This window comes from Ambystoma mexicanum, chromosome 9 (genome assembly GCF_040938575.1).
Source record: "Ambystoma mexicanum isolate Mex_15411 chromosome 9, UKY_AmexF1_1, whole genome shotgun sequence".
Classification (NCBI taxonomy): domain Eukaryota; kingdom Metazoa; phylum Chordata; class Amphibia; order Caudata; family Ambystomatidae; genus Ambystoma; species Ambystoma mexicanum.
In genome coordinates this window covers 1,066,767,734-1,066,790,125 of record NC_090931.1, presented here as the reverse complement: position 1 = coordinate 1,066,790,125, position 22,392 = coordinate 1,066,767,734, and the positions used below count along the sequence as shown (strand labels likewise).

The 22,392-nt window shown below is 45.7% G+C and overlaps 1 protein-coding gene across 16 annotated transcripts in view; it reads right to left on the bottom strand.

The window, feature by feature from the left end:
* The window catches only part of BAZ2B (bromodomain adjacent to zinc finger domain 2B), a 2,602,315-nt gene that overhangs the window by 852,061 nt on the left and 1,727,862 nt on the right, over positions 1-22,392 (bottom strand). For all 16 annotated transcript variants that reach the window (XM_069616356.1, XM_069616365.1, XM_069616369.1 and 13 more), the window contains one exon: positions 11,266-11,515. In XM_069616356.1, the coding sequence (XP_069472457.1) occupies positions 11,266-11,515 (250 nt within the window). The remainder of the gene's footprint in view (positions 1-11,265; positions 11,516-22,392) is intronic.

The window sequence follows — 22,392 nt, the reverse complement described above, 5'->3', positions numbered from 1 at the left end:
CCCTCATTAAGAAACGGCTTAATGGCTTTCATGAGCCTGAGATAATATGCCGTGTTTTTTTTAAGATAGCTAGTCTGGGCATGAGAATAGACCGCTGAATTGACCATCATGCCCAAGGTCTTTACTTTAGGGACCACCTGGATAATGGCATTCTTGATTTTAAAAGAATTGTACTCTGCCCCCAGATTGGCAAGCTGGCGACTGGAGCCAAACAGCATCAGCTCAGTTTTAGAGTCGTTCAAGCACATCCAATTTACCTGCATCCAGTCATCATTATCTTATAAACCCTAGCTATCACTTCGCTGTCTGCATCGTGATGAGTACCCCCCAGTTCCAATATGAGTTGGGTGTCGTCTGCATAGTTCGTAAACGACACTCCTGCTTTCACTAGTAAGCTGCACAGAGTGCGCATATATATATTGAACAACATTGGTGATAGGCTGGCCCCTTGGGGGACTCCGAATAAAATGTCACAGGGATCGGAAAAGCTGCTACCCCAGTGAACTCTGGCTTGGCGGTCAGGAATGACAGAAGCCAATCAATGGCTCCTTCAGAGCAGCCTGCGTAATAATTACAGGCTTATTACAAACACTGCTTTCCTATTGAAAATCCTAGACAGAGTGGCCTACAAACAAATATCAGAGCACCTAAAAGCTCACCCTGTCCTAAATGATCATCAATCAGGATTTCGTGGGGGCTTTGGAACCGAGACGGCTCTTTTAGAGCTTAAATCCAAGTTACTAGCCTGCATGGATAAGAACATTTTTCACCATTGGCTACCCAATGGGTTACTTTGTTCCTCTGTAATCTAGAAAGCAGGGTCTTCTTTAGAGAGGCCGAATCTGTGCCCACCAACGTTGGGTGTGGTGTACCACAAGGTGCATGTACTTCACCTTGTTTGTACAATATTTTCACTGCCCCGTTGTTTGCCATGCTAGCTCATGAGGGCGTGATATTGACTAATTATGCCGACGACACGCAATGTGTTATCCCTTTGTCCGGGTCTCATTATCCGGATGAAACAGTGATCAATAAGACCGTAGCCCTTATTGAAACCTGGATGATTTGTAATAAGTCAGCTCTTAATAAAGAAAAAACGAGATCCTGGTGATTGGGTCGCCCCATATGTTACAGAAATTGGACCCTGCCTATGAAAGTTTCCACTTAGGAATCGAAACAATTATAAAGTCAAAACTTTAAGGAGTAATATCTGATCAGTGACTCACTATGAAACCTCATGTAAGCAGTCTAGTGTCATCTTGTGCATACTATATAAAGTTACTGGCTAATTTAAGACCCCTTATTTCCCAAGACAATGTGGAAACTATTGCTACAGCGATTATAGGGGCCAAGATTGATTACTGTTCCAGCCTACTAATCAGTATGATAAAGCTGCTCGAAATAGGCTAAAGGTCTGCCATAATGGAGCTGTAAGAGTGGTAATGAGGCTCAGGTGCAGAGACCATGTAACGGTGGCAAGACATACTCTTCATTGGCTACCGGTCGAGTCCAGAATTCGCTTTCGAACCATGACTATTATACAGAAGTGTAGACAGGGAAAAATGGCCAGATATCTAAAGCAACTGCTAGCTACAAGAACTTGTGGCAGATCATCGAGATCGAATAATCAGAACCTTTTTGCTATTCCTAAATTCAGAACTGTGAAAGTATTAAATACAGCTTTTTTTGCAATCGCCCTCAAGGTTTGAAATGACCTCCCCCCTAAAGTTAAGAGGTACTGAATCTACAGATATTTTCAAAAAGAAACTGAAGACTTAAATGTTTACTTAAGCAATAAGACTCTTGACCTCTTTATGAAACTACAACCTGCATATGATCATGGCGCCTAATTGTTTATTGTTGATTGTGTCTTGCTGTGCCCTCAAGCCTCAGGGTCCATGGCTGTGTATAATAAATCTCTTAAAGTAAAGTAAAAGTCTTTCACACTTCACCACCTAGGTGTACAAGCGAGAAAACTGCCACAGAATTCTCAACTCCCCATTAAATGGATTGGTTCATTTACAAAGAACAAAGATAGCAGTAGATGCTGACAAATCAGACAGTGTGACCATTGTCCATTCTTCTAAATGAGATCGCTTCAGGTGACAAAGCAGTCTGTTGCCTACGTTCCTAGGTCCATCTTAAACATGGGCCAACGTAGGATTCCAAGATGGTCACGCTTCATTGAGCACTGCGGCTCCCGAGCTCCCGACCTGCGTAGCACCTGAAACGGCAGTAAAAGCGAATTTAGCCCTCCCCGACTCCCGCTTGACATAGATAAAGGCACCGGAGCGGAGCTAGACAGCAAGGCCAGCGCAGAACGGCATTCCGAACGGTGGCTGACGGGATATGTAATCCGGCTCCGGCACTGCAAGACGCGGCCCACAGCCTCAAGGCCCTGGGCACATGCCAGAGGAAGGCACCAAGACGGACAATTCTTCCTACATCCAACAAAAGCCTGGGACCTGAGGTCGGGTCGCCTAAAACGAGCTTCTGCCATGCACAGTGCCCTACCGGCAAAATAGCATAGCGTCCCGTTGGAGTGGGATTGAGACGGCAAGCGAGGACATTCACAGCCCTGAGGCTCAGGGGGGAGGGCACAGCAGAATTGACCCTTTAGGAGGAGCAATAGTGACCTGTGCTGCCTGCGGGCTTAAGAAGGGCAGAGTAGAACACCGGTTCCCAGCTCATCTTCCGTCACCATAGGAGAATATAAGGGACAATCCACAAAAAGAGACGGGCTACCGCAGAGACTCTTCCGCCAAACATCAGGCAGCACCTTGAAGGTCAGCAGCTCAGGGCGGGACTAGGCCACTGGTCCCTGGGGCCACCGGGAGGCTTAGTCCTCCACGGTTGAATGCGAAGAAAGGGAAAATAAAGGACAGATCATTCAGGAGAAATCCCTAGACATGCCTCCCTCTGATTTGAGGGGCACAAGTAAACACTGCTCCCCAGGCTCATCTGGCTCCCGGAGGTGCAGAAGGCACAGCGAGGTCTGACCGGGGGCCCCACGGAGGGAGAGCAAACTGGTTAACCCAGCCTAGACACCATAACAAGAGGCAGCGCGGCCCCTTTAAGTGAGGCTCATCCTAAAATAGCTCTGACCGATCTGCCCAGGGCTCCACGCCCCCTCGGAGAACAGGCAGCCTCGAGGAAAGAGTTAACACGGGCAGCTCGAGATTGAACTAATAAGGGGGACACCGGGGTAAGCAACCAGAATACGACCTTGCAGAGGGGAGCCCCTACTCCTCAATGGGAAGCGACTCCTTATGCCTCATTCACGATCTCGCCGGCATCTAATCCGGCCCAAATAACGCCCGTCCGCAGGTACCTCTGGAGATGTCGAGGAACACAGTGAAGGACAGGCCGGCCACCCTGAAAAGCGCCAAAAAGGGAATGGAAGGCCCTCTCACAAAGATCTGGGCAAAAGATCCTGAGCTAGCAGAAGATCAAGCGATGGGAGACTGGACTAACGAACATGCTGCAGCCCCTTGTCAAGGGGATCAAGACAGACCAGTCTCCCAAGCCACCCTCAAACAATTCATGGGTGAATTGGTGGACAATATTACAGGGGCAAAAGCAGATGGATAAGTTGCAGGAAGAGTTGTATAGGACGATTTTACCGAAAACAAATGGTCGCAATGACCAAAAGTTCTAAAAATGCTACCACCAAAGGTTCGAACACCAAAAGTTTGAACCTTTGGTGGTAGCATTGTAAAAAAAAATGGGGGCTCTGGTGGTGTCGCCCGCATCGCCCCACTCACTATACTTTATGGTATAGTGGACAAGGGCTGCGGGGGACACCCCCGCAGCCTTCCATTATAAAAAAAAAAGAAAAGAAAAGGACCCTGTGGTGCCGGTTCCCGATCAGGGAAGTGAAAGGGAACTGGCGCTGCAGGAACCCAGCGTGAAGATGAAGGTAAGTGGGGTTTGTTTATGTTGGGGGAGTGGGTGGAGGTGTGCTAAGGGTGTGGGTGGGAGGGTGTTATGGGTGTGTTTTGTGTGGTGGTGTGAGTATGTATGTGTGTTCGCATGAGAACGGTGCAAACCTTTGGTAGTTTGCACCTTTCTCATGCGAATGTTTCGCCCGCTGTAGTTTCAGCCACGGGCAAATCACTTAGATTCGCGGGAAGACCTGGCAGAAGGAATAAGAGAAATAAAAAGGGACATCAACAAAATAGAAGAGAGAGTCGACACTAATTAGCGGGCCATACAAGAGCTGATGGAGGATGCAAGGAAAGCCGACACCCTTCTGGAAACTCTGGCCGTGGCTACCCAAAATCTGGAGCTGCAGACCCAAGACTTAGAAAACAGATCAAGGAGAGCCAACATAAGAGTCAAATCCCTCCCAGAGGACATACCAGACCAAGATCTAACACAAACACTCAAATCAATATTTGCGGACCTCCTGAATTCAGACTCAGAGTCTGAGCTGCAATTCAACAGAACCCACAGGGTGGGTCCACATAGAGCAGAACCAGGATCGAGGCAGAGGGATGTCTTGGTGTCCTTCCACAATTACGCGATAAAAGAGTCCTGGAAAAGGCCAGGAAGGCAGAGCGCATCACTTACAATGGCCACAAAATATTCTTATACCAAGACCTGGCGCAAATAACTCTTATCAAAAGGAGGCAAATGGGCCCCGTATTGACTTATCTGAGATCTCAACAAATACGATATAGACGGTCCCACCCGTTCAGTCTGACCTTTACCTTGAAGGTAAAGCATCACAAGATCTCAACATGCGACCAAGGACTGGCCCTGCTGGTCCTGGAAGATCAGCCCTCAAAGGCTCCTGCCGGCGCGGACTCCCATCCCTCACGCGCAAACCGTGGGAAAGGTCCAGGGTGGGGTCCAAGTGAGCAAGGAAGGGGGTACCGGGCAACACACCCTGGAAAGACCACAACAAAGGGGTGGCTGAAATCCAGGACAGCCAGATGGGAACCCCCAACAGATCCTGAGGCAGGGAGGAGCATTTGAATCCTAATACCAAGCCTGGGAGGACGCTTGCCAACACAGATAAGTTTAATGCTTCAGGTTAACAGTTAAAAGACGAAAATTGGAAGCAGGGAGGGGGGAGGGATGGGTTCTTGACATGGGATTAGGAGATCCCTGTGGGGCTTGTCTGGGCTACTTTTTGAGCTCGGCTCTCGTCACTGCAGTATGAGGGGGGCCACGAGCCAGCTGTGCTCGCCCGAGGGGTAAAGGGGGGGGGGATTAGGGGGAGAGGTAACCGGGCGGAAGGGAACAGGGGAGATCCAAGAGTCCTAAATCAGATGGAGTGCCAGCAGGGTACAAGGTGCGACTCCCCAAGGAGGGGAGGGAAGGGGGTTCAGGTCCCACGATGGCCTAAGAGCAAAACTACAGGCAACAAACATGACTAGCACACAACCACTGAAGTTACTATCTTTAAACGTTAACAGGCTAAATTCACAGGTTAAAAGGAAGAAGGTAGAGAGGTTTCTGAGGAGGGAACAACGACATATAGCGACATTACAAGAGACCCACATTCAAACCAGAGATATGCATAGGCTAAAGTTCTGAGGATACTCAAGAATTATCCAGTATTGATCGCCCTGAAAGATGGACTGATTTGACAGTTACAGGGACACAGAAAGACGACTAGGGGAGGTATCTAGCCGTGACCTTAGAGGGAAGGGGGAGACCTGCACAATAGTGACCCTTTATGCACCAAACCAACCAAAGGACCCATTCATTCAAAATTCCCTCACGCGATTGGGGAAATTCGCTAGGGCTCATATCCTTTTAACGTGCAACTTCAACATTCCTGGGACCCTACTAAAGATAGGAGCACGACTAAATGGGACACGCAGGTGAGACCTTCAGGGGACCTTTTAAAGAAAACCCATGACTTGGCTATAGTTGAGGCATGGCGGGAACTCCAAGGAAACACAGAGATCTACACCTTTTACTCGCACGCACATAGGACACATTCACGTATTGACTCTCTCCGATCACGCTCCATTAACCCTATCTTTAAACAGACCACAAGGCCCCCCGGGCCTGTGGAGATATCCGGTTTTGCTTTTTAAAGACCCGACCCTCGCCCGGGAGATAGAGGGAGAGGTAGCGGACTTCGCTAAACATAACAACTGGAACGACTCGGTACCGCAAGTATGGTGGGATGCCCTCAAAGCCACAATTAGAGGGAGAATCATAGCTATCAAGGCTAGAAGAGATAGAGAGCGGAGGCTGGAAGAGAAACAACTAGAGGGCAAACTCAAAGCAATAATGGCCCAGATGAGCTCCAAACAGACAGCAGCTATTAAAAGAGAATACAGGGCAGTAAGAGGGCAGTTGAATCTCATTCAGACGAGGGCAGCTCGAGCGCAACTTTCTCCATCTACACCAAAGATACTACATCAAAGCCAATTAATCCGACCGCCTTTTGGCAAGAATGCTGAGGAAAGAGGTAGGCGACAAAACCATCCTAAAAATCAAGGGGGAGGGAGGCCGAATGTGCACCAACAACAAAAACATATAAAGGGAATTTCTTAAATTCTACACTACACTCTACATCTAGAATAATCCAGTTCTCTCCGATCAGGTGGCCTATCTAGACAAAATTGACCTCCAAAAGATCTTGACGGAGGATAGGGAGCTCTTGGAATGGGAGATAACAACAGACGAGGTCAGAAGTGTAATTAACAACCTACCTCCTAACAAATCCCCAGCCCGGACGGTTTTGTAGCTGAATTTTATAAAGTACACAAAGAATTCATAATTCCCTACCTTACAAAACTATTTAACCATATTGGAACCACCCAGGGCCTTCCCAAAACAATGGAGAAGGCAAAGGTGATACCAATACATAAGAAGGGCAAAGACCTGACCGGATGTGGCTTCTACCGACCCATAGCCTTAATAAACGAGGACGCCAAAATACATACCAAATTCTATACACGGCTCGATGCGATTCTTACCAAAGTAATACTGCCATACCAGTCAGGATTTATCAGAGGCGGACAAACATCAGACAATGTAGGAAGAATAGCCCATCTTGTTGAAAAGAACCAGAAAAGAAAAATACTGGCCCTCCTGCTAGCTATTGACGCGGAGAAGGCATTTGATCGGGGGAGTGGGGCTTTCTCTTCGCCACCATGGCCAAGATGGGCTTCGGACACAACTACATCGACCGGGTCAAGGCCAACTACTAAAACCCGCTCATTCGACTAGCAATGAAAGAACAAATCTCAGGCCCGGTAGGATGGGGCACAAAACAGGGCTGCCCAATGTCCCCCCCATTCTATATGCTCTTCACCTGGAACCATTCCTGGCAGCAATAAGGGCTGCCGAAGATACAGAGGGAATACCATTTGGGGGTCGCGTCCACAAGGTGGCTGCCTTTGCGGATGACATGTTGCTATCATTGACCCATCACGTGACCTCTCTGCAGGCAGTGGGCAGGGAACTGGACCGTTTCGGTCAGGTGGCAGGTCTAAAAATTAAAACGCACAAATCTGATGTTCTCAACCTCACCCTGTCAGAGAGTGCAGGGCAAGACCTCAGAAGGGCCTATAAATATAGATGGATCGATAAATCCATAAAGTACTTAGGGATACAATTTACTAAATCGGTAGGCGAACTGTACATGGCAAACTACCCCCCTCTCTTAGAGAAGCTCAAACCCTAAAATGATCGACTAGGGTCCCCTATCGATAACTTGGCTGGGACGCATTAACGCCCTAAAGATGGCGATTTTACCACAGCTGCTATATTACTTCACGGCCCTCCCCATATCTATCTCAGCATCATTTTTCAGAGCCATCCAGAAAATAACGAACCGATTTGTCTGGAACCAGAAGCACCCGAGAGTAGCGGCAAAGCTAATGAGAACTCAGACACCCCGGGGGGGCATGGGAGAGCCGGACTTTAGGGCATATTACCTAGCGGCACAAATCCGGATCATCAAGGATTGGCAAAGGGAAGATAGGGGGAAGGTGTTACGCTCACCTGGTGTCCACGGGGGCGCTGATCTGGACCGGCCTGATGTTACTTCTTCCAGCAATACTCGGGGCGCCGAGATGGCGGAGTGGACCGGGCCACCCAGCTTGGTCTGTGTGGCTCGTAAGAATACTCTTCTGATAATATGGAAAGATGAACTCTCCATCCTGCTTTAAGTGCAGGGGCGCGTAGATGACCAGTTGCCTCACTGGTGTGGGAAGCTGGCGAGTTACAGACAGAGTTGACTTCGTAGAGGTAATAGTTATAAGAGTTCAAAACGTCTGGAATTCACTCTGTCCAATTCCCCTAGGTTGCCCATATGGATCTGGAAAGAGTTCACGTGGCAACCAGAGATGCCAGGTAAGTGTTTATTAAAGCTGTTCGGAATAAAGAGGGAAGCTTGCTCTAATCTGTAGTCTTTTTCCTTTTCAGGGATCCATTCGGAGGAAGATCCGTGGATAGAAGCGTTTACCGCAACCGGGTAAGCCTGTAGCAGAATGTTTTCCCATAGGGGCCGGGGTGCGGCGGATATGCGGAAAAGGTCGCGCCGACCCGAGATTAGGTGAGTATCCCTGGTGTTCTCAAGTAAGTCTTAATATTTGCCTTTGTTGCCTTAGATACTCTCTGTTGCTCACATTATTGTTTTTATGTCCATAGGTGATGAAGGGCGGCCGCGGACTGAAGATGAGCGTGATGGAATGCTGAAAATGGCAACAGGTGAGTTCAGCGCGGCGTTGCAGGAGGCGCGGCAAGAGCGACTAATGGATTCTTTCTTCCAGGTCAAGTCGGGAAGATGCAGGATTCAGGTGAGTATGGCTAAACTCTTGCTCTAACCTTTCCTTCTGTTTTCCTTGCAGGGTTCAGGAGCTCCGGAGTGTAGACGGGCGTGGCAGAAGACTGGAAGCTGCTGCAGGCATGGTGAGCGTTACGCTGCTACTGCAGAATAACGCGAAGCACGTGTGGCTGTCCGGGCGTGGCTTAAATAGCTTTGGAAGAAGTCGCAGCTAAGTATTCTCCCACTGCCCCACCCAGGTAAGAAAATAGTCCCTGCATTAAAATAGTCCCTCCTACGCCTCATTTGGCTTAGGTCTTCACGCAGCATGGTCTTCATCAGGTGAGTAAGCAGCATGGTCTGCTTTAGGTAAGTTCTCATAAATGAGCCTGGCGCCAAGGGTGCCAGGACTGCACCCAAACAGCCCCTAACTGGGGCTTTTGGGCATGCTCCAAATGGCGTGATGCCAGCTTCCGGGGCTGCTGGGCCTGGTCTGGTTTCCCGGGGGCAGGCATCATGACAGAAGGTTTGGAGGCCGATGGATAGGGCGGTGGTGGGAGGAAACTTAGAGGGGATGCTGTGGATACCGAGGTCTGACAGAACCAACCAAATGTACAGACGCATGGGACCAGGCAGTAAAGAGAGCGCACATCAGCACCTATCCCTCCCCGTATATTCCCGTTTGGCAATCCGCAATTCACCCCAGGACACAGACAAGCATCTGCTTTTGATTCCTGGCAACAAGGGGGATGCCGTATGATACAAGACATATTCGACGGAGAAAAGGTCAAACTATTTGAGCAGTGCAAAAAAGACTTCGATATAGGGGAGAAGCAGAGGTTTTCCTATGTCCAGCTGAGGCACTGGCTCTCTCACCCATCAGTAAAGCAGGCAGAGTCCCGCCCGCTTACCCCCTTCGAAAAGTACCTAGACAAGAATTCGGGCGACAAGGGGGGTGCTGGCGTCCATATACAAACACATCAAGCAGGGTGAAGTCCTGCCGAGCAGAAATGACATGAATTAATGGGAAGAGGACACAGGGTGCGCAATAGGGGAATCAGAGTGGGAAAAACTGTGGGAACAGATCCCCAAGCTAACAATATCGATCCAAATTAGAGAGATGTGGCTGAAACTGATGCTCCAGTGGCACCTAACCCCGATCAGGCTAAACAAAATCTACACTAATACATTGCGGCTCTGCTAGAGCGAGTGCGGAGGAGCGGGTTCCAGGGCTCACATCTGGTTGGAATGTCCCAAAATTGATCAGTACTAGAAAAATATAGCAGGCAGTTACCCAAGTCCTGGGGATCACATGGGGAGGGGGGACAGAGGCCTAGAATTGATAGGTCTAAATGGGAACCTGGAAAACATTGCTACTAAGCCAGGCCGAAAGTTATACGTTATGATGATGATGTCGGCAGCATTGGTTCTGGCACGTAAATGGAAATTGAAAGAACCTCCCCAGGAACACAAATGGATATCTAAAATCTGGTCGTTAGTAGCCATCGAATGGCTCACTTACTCAATCCAAGGAGAACACTAGAGGGTCATTTCTGACTGGTATAACCTTCTGATTTATATAAACGGTGTAGCTTGCCAGGCCTGGTGCCCTAATGCCATGGAACTTCTGGGAATCATTGAGTCGCAAGATGAGACTGATCTGTAAGGGACTTGCACAGCAGGAGTAACACTTCGGCCCTTCCAGGGGAGAAGGCCAACAAAATCTTTACAGCACTAGCATCCTGTCTGGACGCCACGGAACCAAGCATGGACAGCTCTTGGATCAGGTGATGGAGGGACGGGAAGGGGATGAGGGTCTGTGGAGGGGGGGACAATTTTGTGTCAATGTTACTTGTTTAGAAATGCAAATAAAAATGTATGTGAAAAAACAAAAAAAAACATGGCCCAACGTAGGTAGTACAGTCACAGTGGGTTTACATGCACACCTCAACACATTTATTTTTATTGAATTGGTTATTTATTAAGTGTTCAATACCCAGAGGTTTCTAATCGCGGACCCGGGGATCGAACCCGTGTTGCTCTGTCTCATCTTGCTTCCATGGCGAGCGTGTGGCCCCTGAGCTATCCTCCCGAGACCATGGACTATGGAGGTTCCACTGCATCCAAGACATTGCCTGAAACGAGTGGCGTTATGGCTGCAGCTTTACCCAGGGATGGGTGTGAAAAGCAAAAAGTGCATCACCCCAAAAAGGTGGAAGCTTGCGGATATGATTACTGACCTGTAGACAGACGAACAGCAGCAGGACAGGATGGTTATAAACAGATACAGTAGAGCATGCCAACAGGTTAATTTAGAAACTAGCTCGCACAGCCCCCTAAAATGTGACATCAGTTGCTGAATTTAAAACAATCTCAAATGAATGTGCGAAAGGAATGTTTTACACACTCTACATGAAAAAAAAGCTTTAAATCATTTCACTAGACAGATTTGTAAGTACAAAATGTTTAGCCAATACATTCACTACACAGCCAAAACACTTGATTATATGAGGAGACATAAACTTTACCTCGTCTTCACAGGGGTCAATCCTTTTCCCTTTTTTGTCATCTTTATCTTCCTCATCCTCTTCATCTTCATCGGCTGGGTCCTCACTATCATCATCGTCATCATCTTCGTCATCATAATCGCTATCTCCCAATTTACGCCCATGCTTGTGACCAGGAGAAGGTGTACCTAGTAAATGTTGTCCATCTCCAACTTCATCTCCCAAAGAAGTGTCTTTCTTTCCAGTTTTCAAAGCATGAATGGTTTTAAGCCTATAACAGATAAACCAGCACTTTGTTTGTGCATACATTTGTGGTATACATCTAAAATAGACAGATCTGCAGCATATGGATTATAATTTGAATAATACACCTTTTTCTAAACCAGTTGGATATAACAGGTGAATCAGAGATGAGTTCCCCAGAAAACCTGGCCTGGGACCCTTCTCGTGTGGCCAGGGGAAGGCAGATGTTTTCTAATCCCGACCTTGGGGGAAGGTGTTCTGCGGGAGGATCACATGAGGGGGTAAGAAGGTCAAGGGGAATGGGAAACCCCCTTTTATAACTTTTCCCAAGACCCCACAATTCTAATGGCTTATTGTAACATGGAAACTGAGAAAAGCTGATTTTGACATTGTGGACTTCAAGTCCTGCAATGCCCAAAGTACTCGGACAAAGAAGAGGGCTGCAGAGGCACGAGACTGCAAGTTGCACCCTAATGGTGTTAATGACCCACACCTTAGGGAGACAGGAAGGAATAGAAGCCCCCTCAGGTGCAGGCCATGTAGAATAGTAGCAGGAGGTGGAGCAGTCATGCTACATCCACGCTGCAGCATAAGCAGAAGCTGGAGGAGAACAGATAGGCTGGGGCCACTGTCGTGTGTCCAGCAGTTGCTGGTCCTGAGTGGGTCTCTGCCTCTGGAGACCTTGATTGCACGGCGGAAAGCGTAAACTTTGAAAGATTTCCCCAGAGTAAGTCGGGCTCCGGTGGCAGGCAAGCACCGGAGAGTGTCTGTTGTAGAGAACGCTACTTTTTTGAGTGGCGCAGGCACAGGGGATCGAAGGAAGCAGGTTGTGGGGCTGCACAGAGCAGCAGAAGCAGAACACCTGGAGGCAGTGGAACGAGTGGACACGCAAGCCAGACCCGGTGGGTTCAATATTGTGTTGTGACCCAGAGCGTTGCGTGATCACCTGCTTGCCAAGCCTAGCTTTTGATTATCTAATTAATGTAAAGCTGAATAATAATCCAATTGAAAACCAAGCTGATTTAAAGAGGAGAAGGTGGCAGAATAAGAACTTGACAAACAGTCCAGAAAGGTGTGATTGTATTTATGTGGGTCAGACAACAAGAGAGGGCAATAGTCTGAGATACCAATACAAACAACTATTGCCAAAGCCAAAAGAGAATACTACCAAGGCACGTTAAAAAGAACTAACATTGCCAAAGCCAAAAGGGGGCAATTAAGAATCCAAGTGTTTTTTAAATGTTTTTTATTTGAAAATAAACTTTTACACTTGAGTAAGAAGAAGTAAAACTAAAATTGATCATAAGGTCTCGCCATACACATATACAAATGCTAAAATCAAAAACAATCATATCACAATTTCACAACACCATTTTTTAGCAACTAGTGCTACAATGGAAGTAGAGCGATTTCCACTACACACTTATTACATTCCTATTCAAAACAGCTGCTGTCTATTCCTGCAAATACCCTTATCCTTTATCGGAGTGTGTGAAACGCAATCTCACACCCGGAGACCAGTATGGGGGTGGGAGGGCATCTAATCCTCCCATATCGCTCTCCAGTCTGTTTCTCCCTGTGACATTTTCGTATTCAAATATTTGTTCAAGCAATGTTGCCAGGGCTACTATGAGACCCTTGTTAGTGTTCATCATAATCCTTGCCCGCAGATTGTCCGTTAGTACCCATGAAGTCGAGTGGATGAACTTTCCCAGCAGATGTATTCTCTGCTTCCGAACCCCAGACATTCCAGGACTAAATGATACAGGGATTCGATTGGGACAAGCCCACCTACATGGAAACCACGCATTTCCCTTGGGACTGAAAGTTTCGGCCCTAAAACTTCCATTGTTGGAAAAACATTCAAACAGAATCTCAAGTATAGATTTCTGTGCTTTTTAGAAGGACATTTTTGGACGTAAAATCGTAGCTTATTCGAGGGGATGCGTAGGTGCTGATTATTTGTATACAATTGTAGCCTGTTCAGATCCTCATAGTCAGTGTTTCTCTCCCAGCGCTTAATTTTTTTTAATTATGTAATCACTGTCTTCGATTCCCACATGCGTCATAGGCAGCTAGTATGTACACTTATTATGGAATTCTTTCAGGAAGGATTTATGGTCTATGCCATTGCGCATTCGTTTAAGCACGTATGAGCTCAGAGAGTATTCCTCACCTTCCCCTATTTTGGTCAGTAGAGACAATGATCTTTTTATGTATTGCGCCCACCCGAAAGTCAGACCCAGTTCCAGTACGATTGCACTGATCGGGGTACACTTTAGTAGGCTCAGCACTGCTTTCCAGATTTTACTTCCCAACCAGTGTAGGAAAACCCTGTCCGCAAACAATATTAGTTCACAGCCATATAACATTATTGCAGTTATCTTAAGTTTATAGAGCTCGATTAAAGGTAGTAGAGGATGTGCAGAGCTTATTTTTGTTTAGAACTTTCATCAACGTAATAGATGAGTTAATTTTTGCCTCCATTTTCCCCTTTTGAATGATAAGATGTTGCTTTGAGGATATCGGAAAACCCAGATAATTAATGCTGGTTACCTGCTTAATCAGGATTTGACTTACTTTCCATGTATACATGCTACCTGGGCATTTATTTGTGAACGTCATTGCATACGATTTAAGGTGCTGATGTTCGAATAATTTGACTCCAGGAAAGCTTGAACGTTTGCGGGGCTTGATCTGTCACCACTCTTAAAGATCGGAACAACAGTCGCTGTTTGCCATGAGTTAGGGCAGTCCATAGCCTCAGCAATATGCTGGAATAGTCTAAATAGGATGTCGGACCATCGGTCAGGATCTCCATTATAACATTGATTTGACACCCCGTACGGGGCACACGCTCTGTAATTATTCAGCGTTTTTATTGCCATACAGATGTCTAACGTGTCAAACTCGTACTTTCATATCTCAGGCTTACTAGCACTTCCCCTGTCCTGTATGCTGCAGCGATTGCCAGAGTTCAATTTTTATAACAGTAGTCACATCACTCGGCCTCTGAAACACAGCACGATTGCAAATTGAATTTCTGATCCTGGGTGCCATTTAAGATCCTCCAAATCGATCTGATGTCTTTATCAACCAGACTTTAAATACATTTTCGAACAGAACGACGCTGAGACAATGTTGAGCGCAATGAATTCAAGGAATACCAGGGATCCATGGAAGATATTGAATCCACAAGCTGCAATAACAGACAAGATGATACCGGATGTTGAGGAGCCCAGATGGATGTCTTACTTTCAACAACTATACAAAAAAAAAGACCTCTGACACAAGCTAATCTTACTCCTAAGCATTAAGAAAAATGGTCATTCACATGGGAGCCCACAGAGATACTAACTATTATCTCCAACTTGAATGCTTTGCGTGCCCCTGGCCCGGATGGCCTTTCAAACTATATCATAAAAGAGAACCCTGACATCTGGGCTGCATTTTGTATACAACTCTTCGAACTTATAAATCACACAGATCAAATACTCTCTGCGTGGCAAAAAGCAATCCTAATCCCAATATACAAACAAGGACCAACATAAAATCTGGGGAACTATCGTCCAATTGCCCTGTTGGACCCTCTAGAGAAAATCTTTGCCAACATCTTGTTAACAAAACTTAATAAATAGGCTATTTCAGCAAAGAGATAAGCAATCCGTCAAATTGGTTTTATCAAACAAGTAAGGACAAATGTCAATTTATTCATCCTGAATCTGCTAAAACATGAAACAACAAAAGCAAGAACCCAAACATATGCAGCATTCGTCGATTTGCATCTTGCGTTCGATAAAATAAACCAAAATATTCTATTGGACAAACTTGAGAAATGGGGTTGTCCAAGAGATATCATTGAGCCAATCAAGTTACTTTATTCAAACACAAGAGTCCAGATACGGATGACAAAGGATGGTCTTGTAACCCAGCCAATACGAACATGGCATGGCTTGTAACAAGGCTGCCCCCGGCCGCAGCTCTATTTAACCGGTTTACTTCAGATTTTGAAGAAAATGGCTCCACCCCTCTCACAAATCCCGCTAAACTAAATTCAACCATCTTGTCGTGCATTCTTTATGCCGACAATATTGTTATCTTTGCAAAAACCCCAAGAGGTTTACAAACTGCTTTGAACAAACTGCAAGAATATATGATGGCATACAAACTTGAAATAAATGTAAACAAGACCAAAATCATGACACTAACGTGACAACAAGGATTAAAGAAAAATCATTACTCATTCTAACTGCAAAAGCAAAAGATTGAACAAGTTCTGACGATCAAATATCTAGGAGTGTGGATTAATCAATCTCAGACGGAAAAGCCCTGGATTGAGCACCTCATATCTACGGCGTATGCGTTGGAAAGACAAGGGCTTAATATACACAAGAAATTCGGGAAGTTCTCACTCAAGCCAGTAGTCTTGTTGTACAGACAAAGGTGACAGCCATTCTGATTTACGGCAGCGAGATCATGATGAACATAGACGCAAGTATATGGGAAAAACTGGAGAGTATATTTTGGAGAAAGGTCCTAGCCCTCCCACAATCCACCCCTATGCCACGCATCAGATATGAACTCGCCCTCTAATCGCTTCAGTCGATCATAAAATGGAAGCAATTTGACCTTTTTAGGAAATTGAACAACGAGGAGTGTATTCCGCCCCTGAATATCCTTCAGAAAAAAATTGAGAATATCAATGCCCTGGCTTTGAACAAATAGAAAGACCTTGTTAATTCCAAGAGAACTGAAAGTGAGATATCCATGGATACATTGATCAACAGACCGCAAAGAGCAAAAATTCTTCTTGCAAGACTAGACTGGATAACAACCCAGAATCTTAAAAATCAATACAATCTAACCCTTAATTGTAAGGGCGAAACAAGAGCCTTAAATCAAATGCCACACTACCTTAACCTATTCCCGGACCAGGGGATTCGTGATACCTTCATGAGATTGAGACTTAACATTTTACCAACACAAGAAATCATAGGAAAAAGAAGCGGATTCCTAATTCTGATCAGTCGTGTAGATTCTGCAAGAATACAGAACAATCGAAAGCATTTACCATGTACTGATGCAATGTCCAGCCCTAACAGTTAACGCCTTCATATCAGTAAAATGTATCTCAATGCCACAACTGATCTAGATCCCAGTGAACGATGGTCCCTCATACTCATTGGTAACAAAAGAAGAACAGTAACGATCATCATCCGATTCTGGACAGAGATATTGACAGAAATAACGGACAGATGAAAAATCATAGAGATCTAAAATGAATTATGAATTTATGTATAAATGTAAGGTTTAAGATATAAACCGCACACATTTTAATAAAAAAAAGAAAAGGTCTGATTTTTTGAGATGTAGAGTTGCAGTCTGTGCCACTTAAGCCATTTCCTATAGTCTAATTTCAGTAGTTTTGTATTTTCTTTGAGGACTTCCCTTTTTTACACAGTAGCCCCAAGACATTTCAATTTCTGCCTTAGCTTCTTTTTCTTATAATTGATAGTTTGATCAAAGACATTTGGATGATTCAGATCTGCGGGGACGCCTGTGGTTCTAACCCCCCGGATCTCAATTTGAGCAGAATGGTAGCAAATTCTGCTGGAAGTGGTTTCATCTTTCTGCTCTTCGGACAGTGAGGACCACCAGTTGTTAAGTAGGCTTTGTGGACCTTACCTATTTTCCAAATTCTATTTTTCCTGCTGGTTATTATTAGGTTAGTAGGACCGCAAGGCTAAGCCACCACTGGCGCCCCCACACTGATAGTAAGGCAGAGCATAGCATGATCGCTCAAGAGCGTTTTCTCCACCTTAAAAGCAAATATATTTTCCAAATTCACATTTCTCAAAAACATATAGTCAATAATAGACTCGGTGACATGATTCTGCCATGTAGGCGTCTTCGACCATTGGTCACCAAAAACTAGGTTCGATTGAGTGAAGCCCCATATAGATAGGATCTGTGACCATAGGCTGCTGTGGGCCTCCCTCTTCCCTGTGCTGGCTATGTGATTGATTGTAGTACAAGATTCTTTGTCCCCAAACCCAGCTCCTTCATCAAAGACTATGCACAAATTCAAGTGTTTGTAAAACATATTGCCCATATGTAAAGGAGGCCATAAGAGGGACTGGCTTAAACCCACATTGCCAAAACCAAAGAAGTGTAGGAGTCAGAGAGAACCATTGTCAGCATTAGGTTAATGCGTAAGTGGGGAAACAAGAGTGGCAGGAGAGCTGTCCTTCTGACGGGAGATATTCAGGAGGAGTGGAGCATAACCTCCATTGCGTGTGACAATCACAAATGTGCAACACACACCCCCAGTGTGTTTCATGTTTTCCCAGAAGAAATAGTTAAACGTGATGTTGTGGAGCAAAAGACATTGCTAATTTGTTGGAAGCAAACCTTTACTACAGAAGTATTTGTAGTCAGTAGTTTTATTCTTTCCTGGCAGGAGAGTACACCAGGGCAGAGGACACCTTTTAGTAGTAGGCCTGGATGTGAGTGGACCAGGTGGAAATCATTGAGGTACTGTGGTGGAGTGGTTAAAAGTGGTGTGGTTAAAAGTCTCGAAGAAGCGGCAGAATCACAGATGGTTTTGTGAACTGTTGCAGAATCATCCAGAGAAATTGTGTTGATCCTAATGAACTATGAAATTACTTTGAGCTCTTTGTCACAAGTTGAAAGAGGAAAACCTTGTTGAACTATTTTGAACTGTTGGTAGAATTCAAGTTGAAACAAAAAGAACTGCATTGGAGCTTTGTTGAAAGACAGGATTTCCTTATCCTTTTGAAACAGTTGAATAGAATCCTGCTTGAATCGGGGGAGGGGAAATTCACCCAGATTATAAGGAGAGACAGTTACCAGGCTGTGAACATAACTGTTATTTCTGTTATATTTGAACTGTCATATATTACCTGTTGGGTTGTTGTGTTGTATGTACAAGTGTGAGGGAAAGAAACCTATTGTTCGAGTGTTTCCTTTAGTTTATTTTAGGCAGGGAAGTCCTCATCAGGGTAGGGGTATTGAGGCGTTTATCGAACCTTTTGAGTTAATAAAATGGCATCTTTTGATAAAATCTTCACAAAGTTGTCTGCCTCACATTTCGGACCCCTCACATAACTGACAAGAGCTTTTTATCTGGTCTGATTACTAAAATACTTACTCCAATGACATGTGTAAGAAGCTGAAAGACCCAGGAGTGGTGGTCAAAACCATCCTTTCACATGTAGCCTAAAAATACACTGTAGCACAAGATGCATTCATGATTTAACATGATCAGCTTTATGAGGTGAAGAGTGTCTTAAATGACCAACTTCCACACCTGAAGGTGTCCTATGATTCGGCCTTGTATATGAGTCTGGTAACGTATGACAGACATAAGAAATAAGACTGAGGAGCTGACTGGTTACAGAAATATTTTAGCTGACCCTGGAAAGAGTGGAACTGGGGGGAGGTGAGGCACCAAGGGTTTTGATATTCCCTCATGCACCCCTTCATGTGCCGGTGAACCCCACCTGCCCACCACTTAGTCAGGGATGGGCCAAACAATAGGAACAAATTGCCAAATCTTGATGCAAACAGAAGCACTTGACTTGTGCCTCGCCTTGACCTCTGCATGTGTTCCTGGCACCGTGCAAGCCAGTGTGAATGTATTCACGTAATTTCAGGGCCTCTGTGATGTGCCGACAGCACTGCAGCAGCCCACATATGCTAGCAATAGCACATATGAGTGTGCTGGGATTGTACCGCCGGTGCCCCCTGCCAGACTCCTTTTGGGTGTCCCCTCAGAAAATATATAGGACAACCGCATTGCTGGCACATACTGCTGTCCCCATCATAAAAAAGGTTTACAGTGGTAATCTTTGCACATATTATGGCCAAATTCAGCATGGAACATGTTTTGCAGGTTTTTGTTGGCAAATAATATTCACTGGCAGTATGGACATGTGCTTTACGAAGGCTTGCTGGCATATGGGATACATTACTCACCGTAATCGTATTTCTGATGCTTGTATTTGCTTAGATTAACATGCTGTGCATAGGCCGACATCTAGTGGAAGCTGCAGAGTATTACAGTTGTTGTTTTAGAAACTCGAAAAGGGACGTCGACAGGGCGTGCCAGTAATAATATCCTTAGTATGACATCCACTGTACCCATGATCCTTCACGCGTCGAGGTCCCTCAGATTGTTATTTTTCTGACAGGTAGCATGAAGTGTAGCGTGAGTACAGTTGTATCCAAGTAGATACATATTAGACAAGCTCATAAGCATCCATGCGCCTTCTCTCCGAGGGGAGGAAGTGTGGGCGCATGTGAATCTAAGCAGGTACAAGCATCAGAAATACGATTACGGTGAGTAATGTATCCCTTCTGAGGCTTGTGGAATCTACTTAGATCACATGCTGTGCATAGATTAGAGAGCAGTGTTAGGAGAAGGTGGTGGGATGTGAGAAAGTTTATGTGCGACGAGGTGTCTTAGAACCCCTTGTCCCACCTGTGTATCTGTCTTGGAATGAGTGTCAATGCAGTAATGCTGAGTGAAAGCGTGTACTGAGCTCCATGTAGCTGCTTTGCAAATGTTGTCTAGAGGGACGTTTACAATGAAAGCTAGAGTGGCTCCTGTGCTCCTTGTGGAGTGAGCTCTGGGCGTGAAAGGCAGTGTCTTGTTTGAAAGGAAATAGTACAATTGTATACATCTGACTATCCACCTGGGGATGGCATTTTTTTAAATGTGGTCTCCTTCTCTGCCTGGTGCTATGGAGACAAACAGTTGGTCTGTTTTTCTTAGTGGTCTGCCCTTGTTTACAAAGTAAAGGACTGCCCTCCTCACATCTAGTGTGTGGAGTTTTACCTCAGCTGAACTGGTGGGGTTCTGTAAGAAAGCCTCTAGCTCAATACACTGGTTTACGTGAAATTTTGAGATGAATTTAGGGGAGAACCTAAGGTGAATACGTAAAACCAGCTTGTCCTTGTGTATGATAAAGGATCCTGCACTGACAATGCTTGTATTTCACTAACTCTTCTTATGAAAGTAATAGCCACTAAGAAGGCAGTTTTGTAAGTCAGGTGTTTAAGACTAAATTTATGCATCAGCTCGAAAGGGGGTCCCATCAGTTTAGCAAGTACAACATTGAGATTCCATCCTGGCGGCAAGCTTGACATTGGAGGGTAAAGTCTCTTTACTCCCTCCATGAATGTTTTGATGACGATACCTTCTACCATGAGACTTTATTGTGGGAGGTGATATAAGCTGCCAAGGCTGCCAGGTGGACTTTTAAGGAGTTGAATACTAGCCCTGAATTTAGCAATTGGATCATATAATTTAGAATGTGGGCAGGAGTACATTTTATGGGGTTAATTTGTTTTGACTGGCACCAAATTACAAATCTCCTCCACTTGTCGAAATAACAGTGCCTAGTGTTAGGCTTTCTTGCTTCCTTCAGGATGTCCATACACCTCTGTGGTAGGTTAAGATGTCTGAACTCTATGACTTCAGGAGCCATGCTGCCAAGTTCACTAGGTGAGGTTGAGGGTGCACTGTTAGTCCCCCGTGCTGAGTGAGCAGATTGTACGGGCACAGGAGCTTGATGGGATCCCACATCGCTAGTTTGCGCAGATGTGGATACCAAGGTTGTCTTGCCCACATAGGAGCAACTAGGATGAGCGTCACTTGTTCCTTGTGGATCTTGTTCACCACCTTCCTCATGAGAGGTTTTGGGGTCAAAGTGTAAGCAGATTTCCCTGACCAGTTCATCCTTAGGCCGTTCCCCTTGGAGCCTGGCTGGGGGAACCTGGACGCAAAGTTTGGGCATTGACTTTTTTCACTTTATGCGAACAAGTCTATTGTGAGGAAACCGCATTGAGAGAAGAGGTGTTCTACGACCCCTTCGTGCAGTTGCCATTCGTGTTCCTCTGGTAGGGGATCTCTGCTCAGTGAGTCTGCCAGAGAGTGGAGTTGCCCTGGAATGTGCTGCGACGATAGGAATATCTGCCGTTTGAGTGCCCATTTCCAAATTTGTTGCGCAAGCCTGGACAGATTTGGAGAACGTGTGCCCCCCTGTTTGTTGATGTAAAACCTTGCTGTAGTGCTGTCTGTCAGAACTTGCACAGAACGGTTCGGTAGTTGAAACTGGAATGCTTGAAGGGCTTTGAATACTGCCAGTTGTTCCAGCAGAATGATGTGGTTCTGTGCTGTCGCATGAGTCCATAGACCTTGAGCTCTGTGGTGAAGGTAATGAGCCCCCGGCGAGTGAGGCGTTGGTTGTGACAATCGCTTGTACTTCCGGATCGTGGCAGGGTTTTCCCTTCAACAATTTCTCTCTCTTGTTCATCAGCAAAGATTTTGTACTAGTGTTGGTGAAATGACCACTAGATCGTCCCGCTGACCACTTCCCTGAGACCACTGTTTTTCCAACCACGCCTGCATGGGTCGCATGCGCAGGCACGCGTGAGGTACCAGGTGAATGCAAGATGCCATCATGCCCAGCAAACGCAAAGCTTTGCACACCCTTATCTGGCGGCTGGCCTGATAATGCTGTATTTGCAGTAACATGTTTTGGACTCTCTCCTCTGACGGAAAGACCAACCCCACTTCTGTGTTTATAACAGCTCCTAAGAACTGCTTGGTTGTGCTTGGCACTAGGCTTGATTTTTTCTTGTTGAAGGAGAAGCCCAATTGAAAGAGAAAGTTGATAGTTCTTTGAATTTTTTGCCTGCAAATTAGGGGAAACTCCCCTGTAATCAGCCAGTCGTCCAAATAAAGGTACACTGGGATTGCCTCCGTGTGTAGGTGTGCTGCCACCACCACTAGTACCTTTGTGAATACCCTTGGAGCAGAGGCTATCCCAAAGGGCAGCACTATGAATTGGTAGTGCTGGTTCGCTATCTTGAAACGCA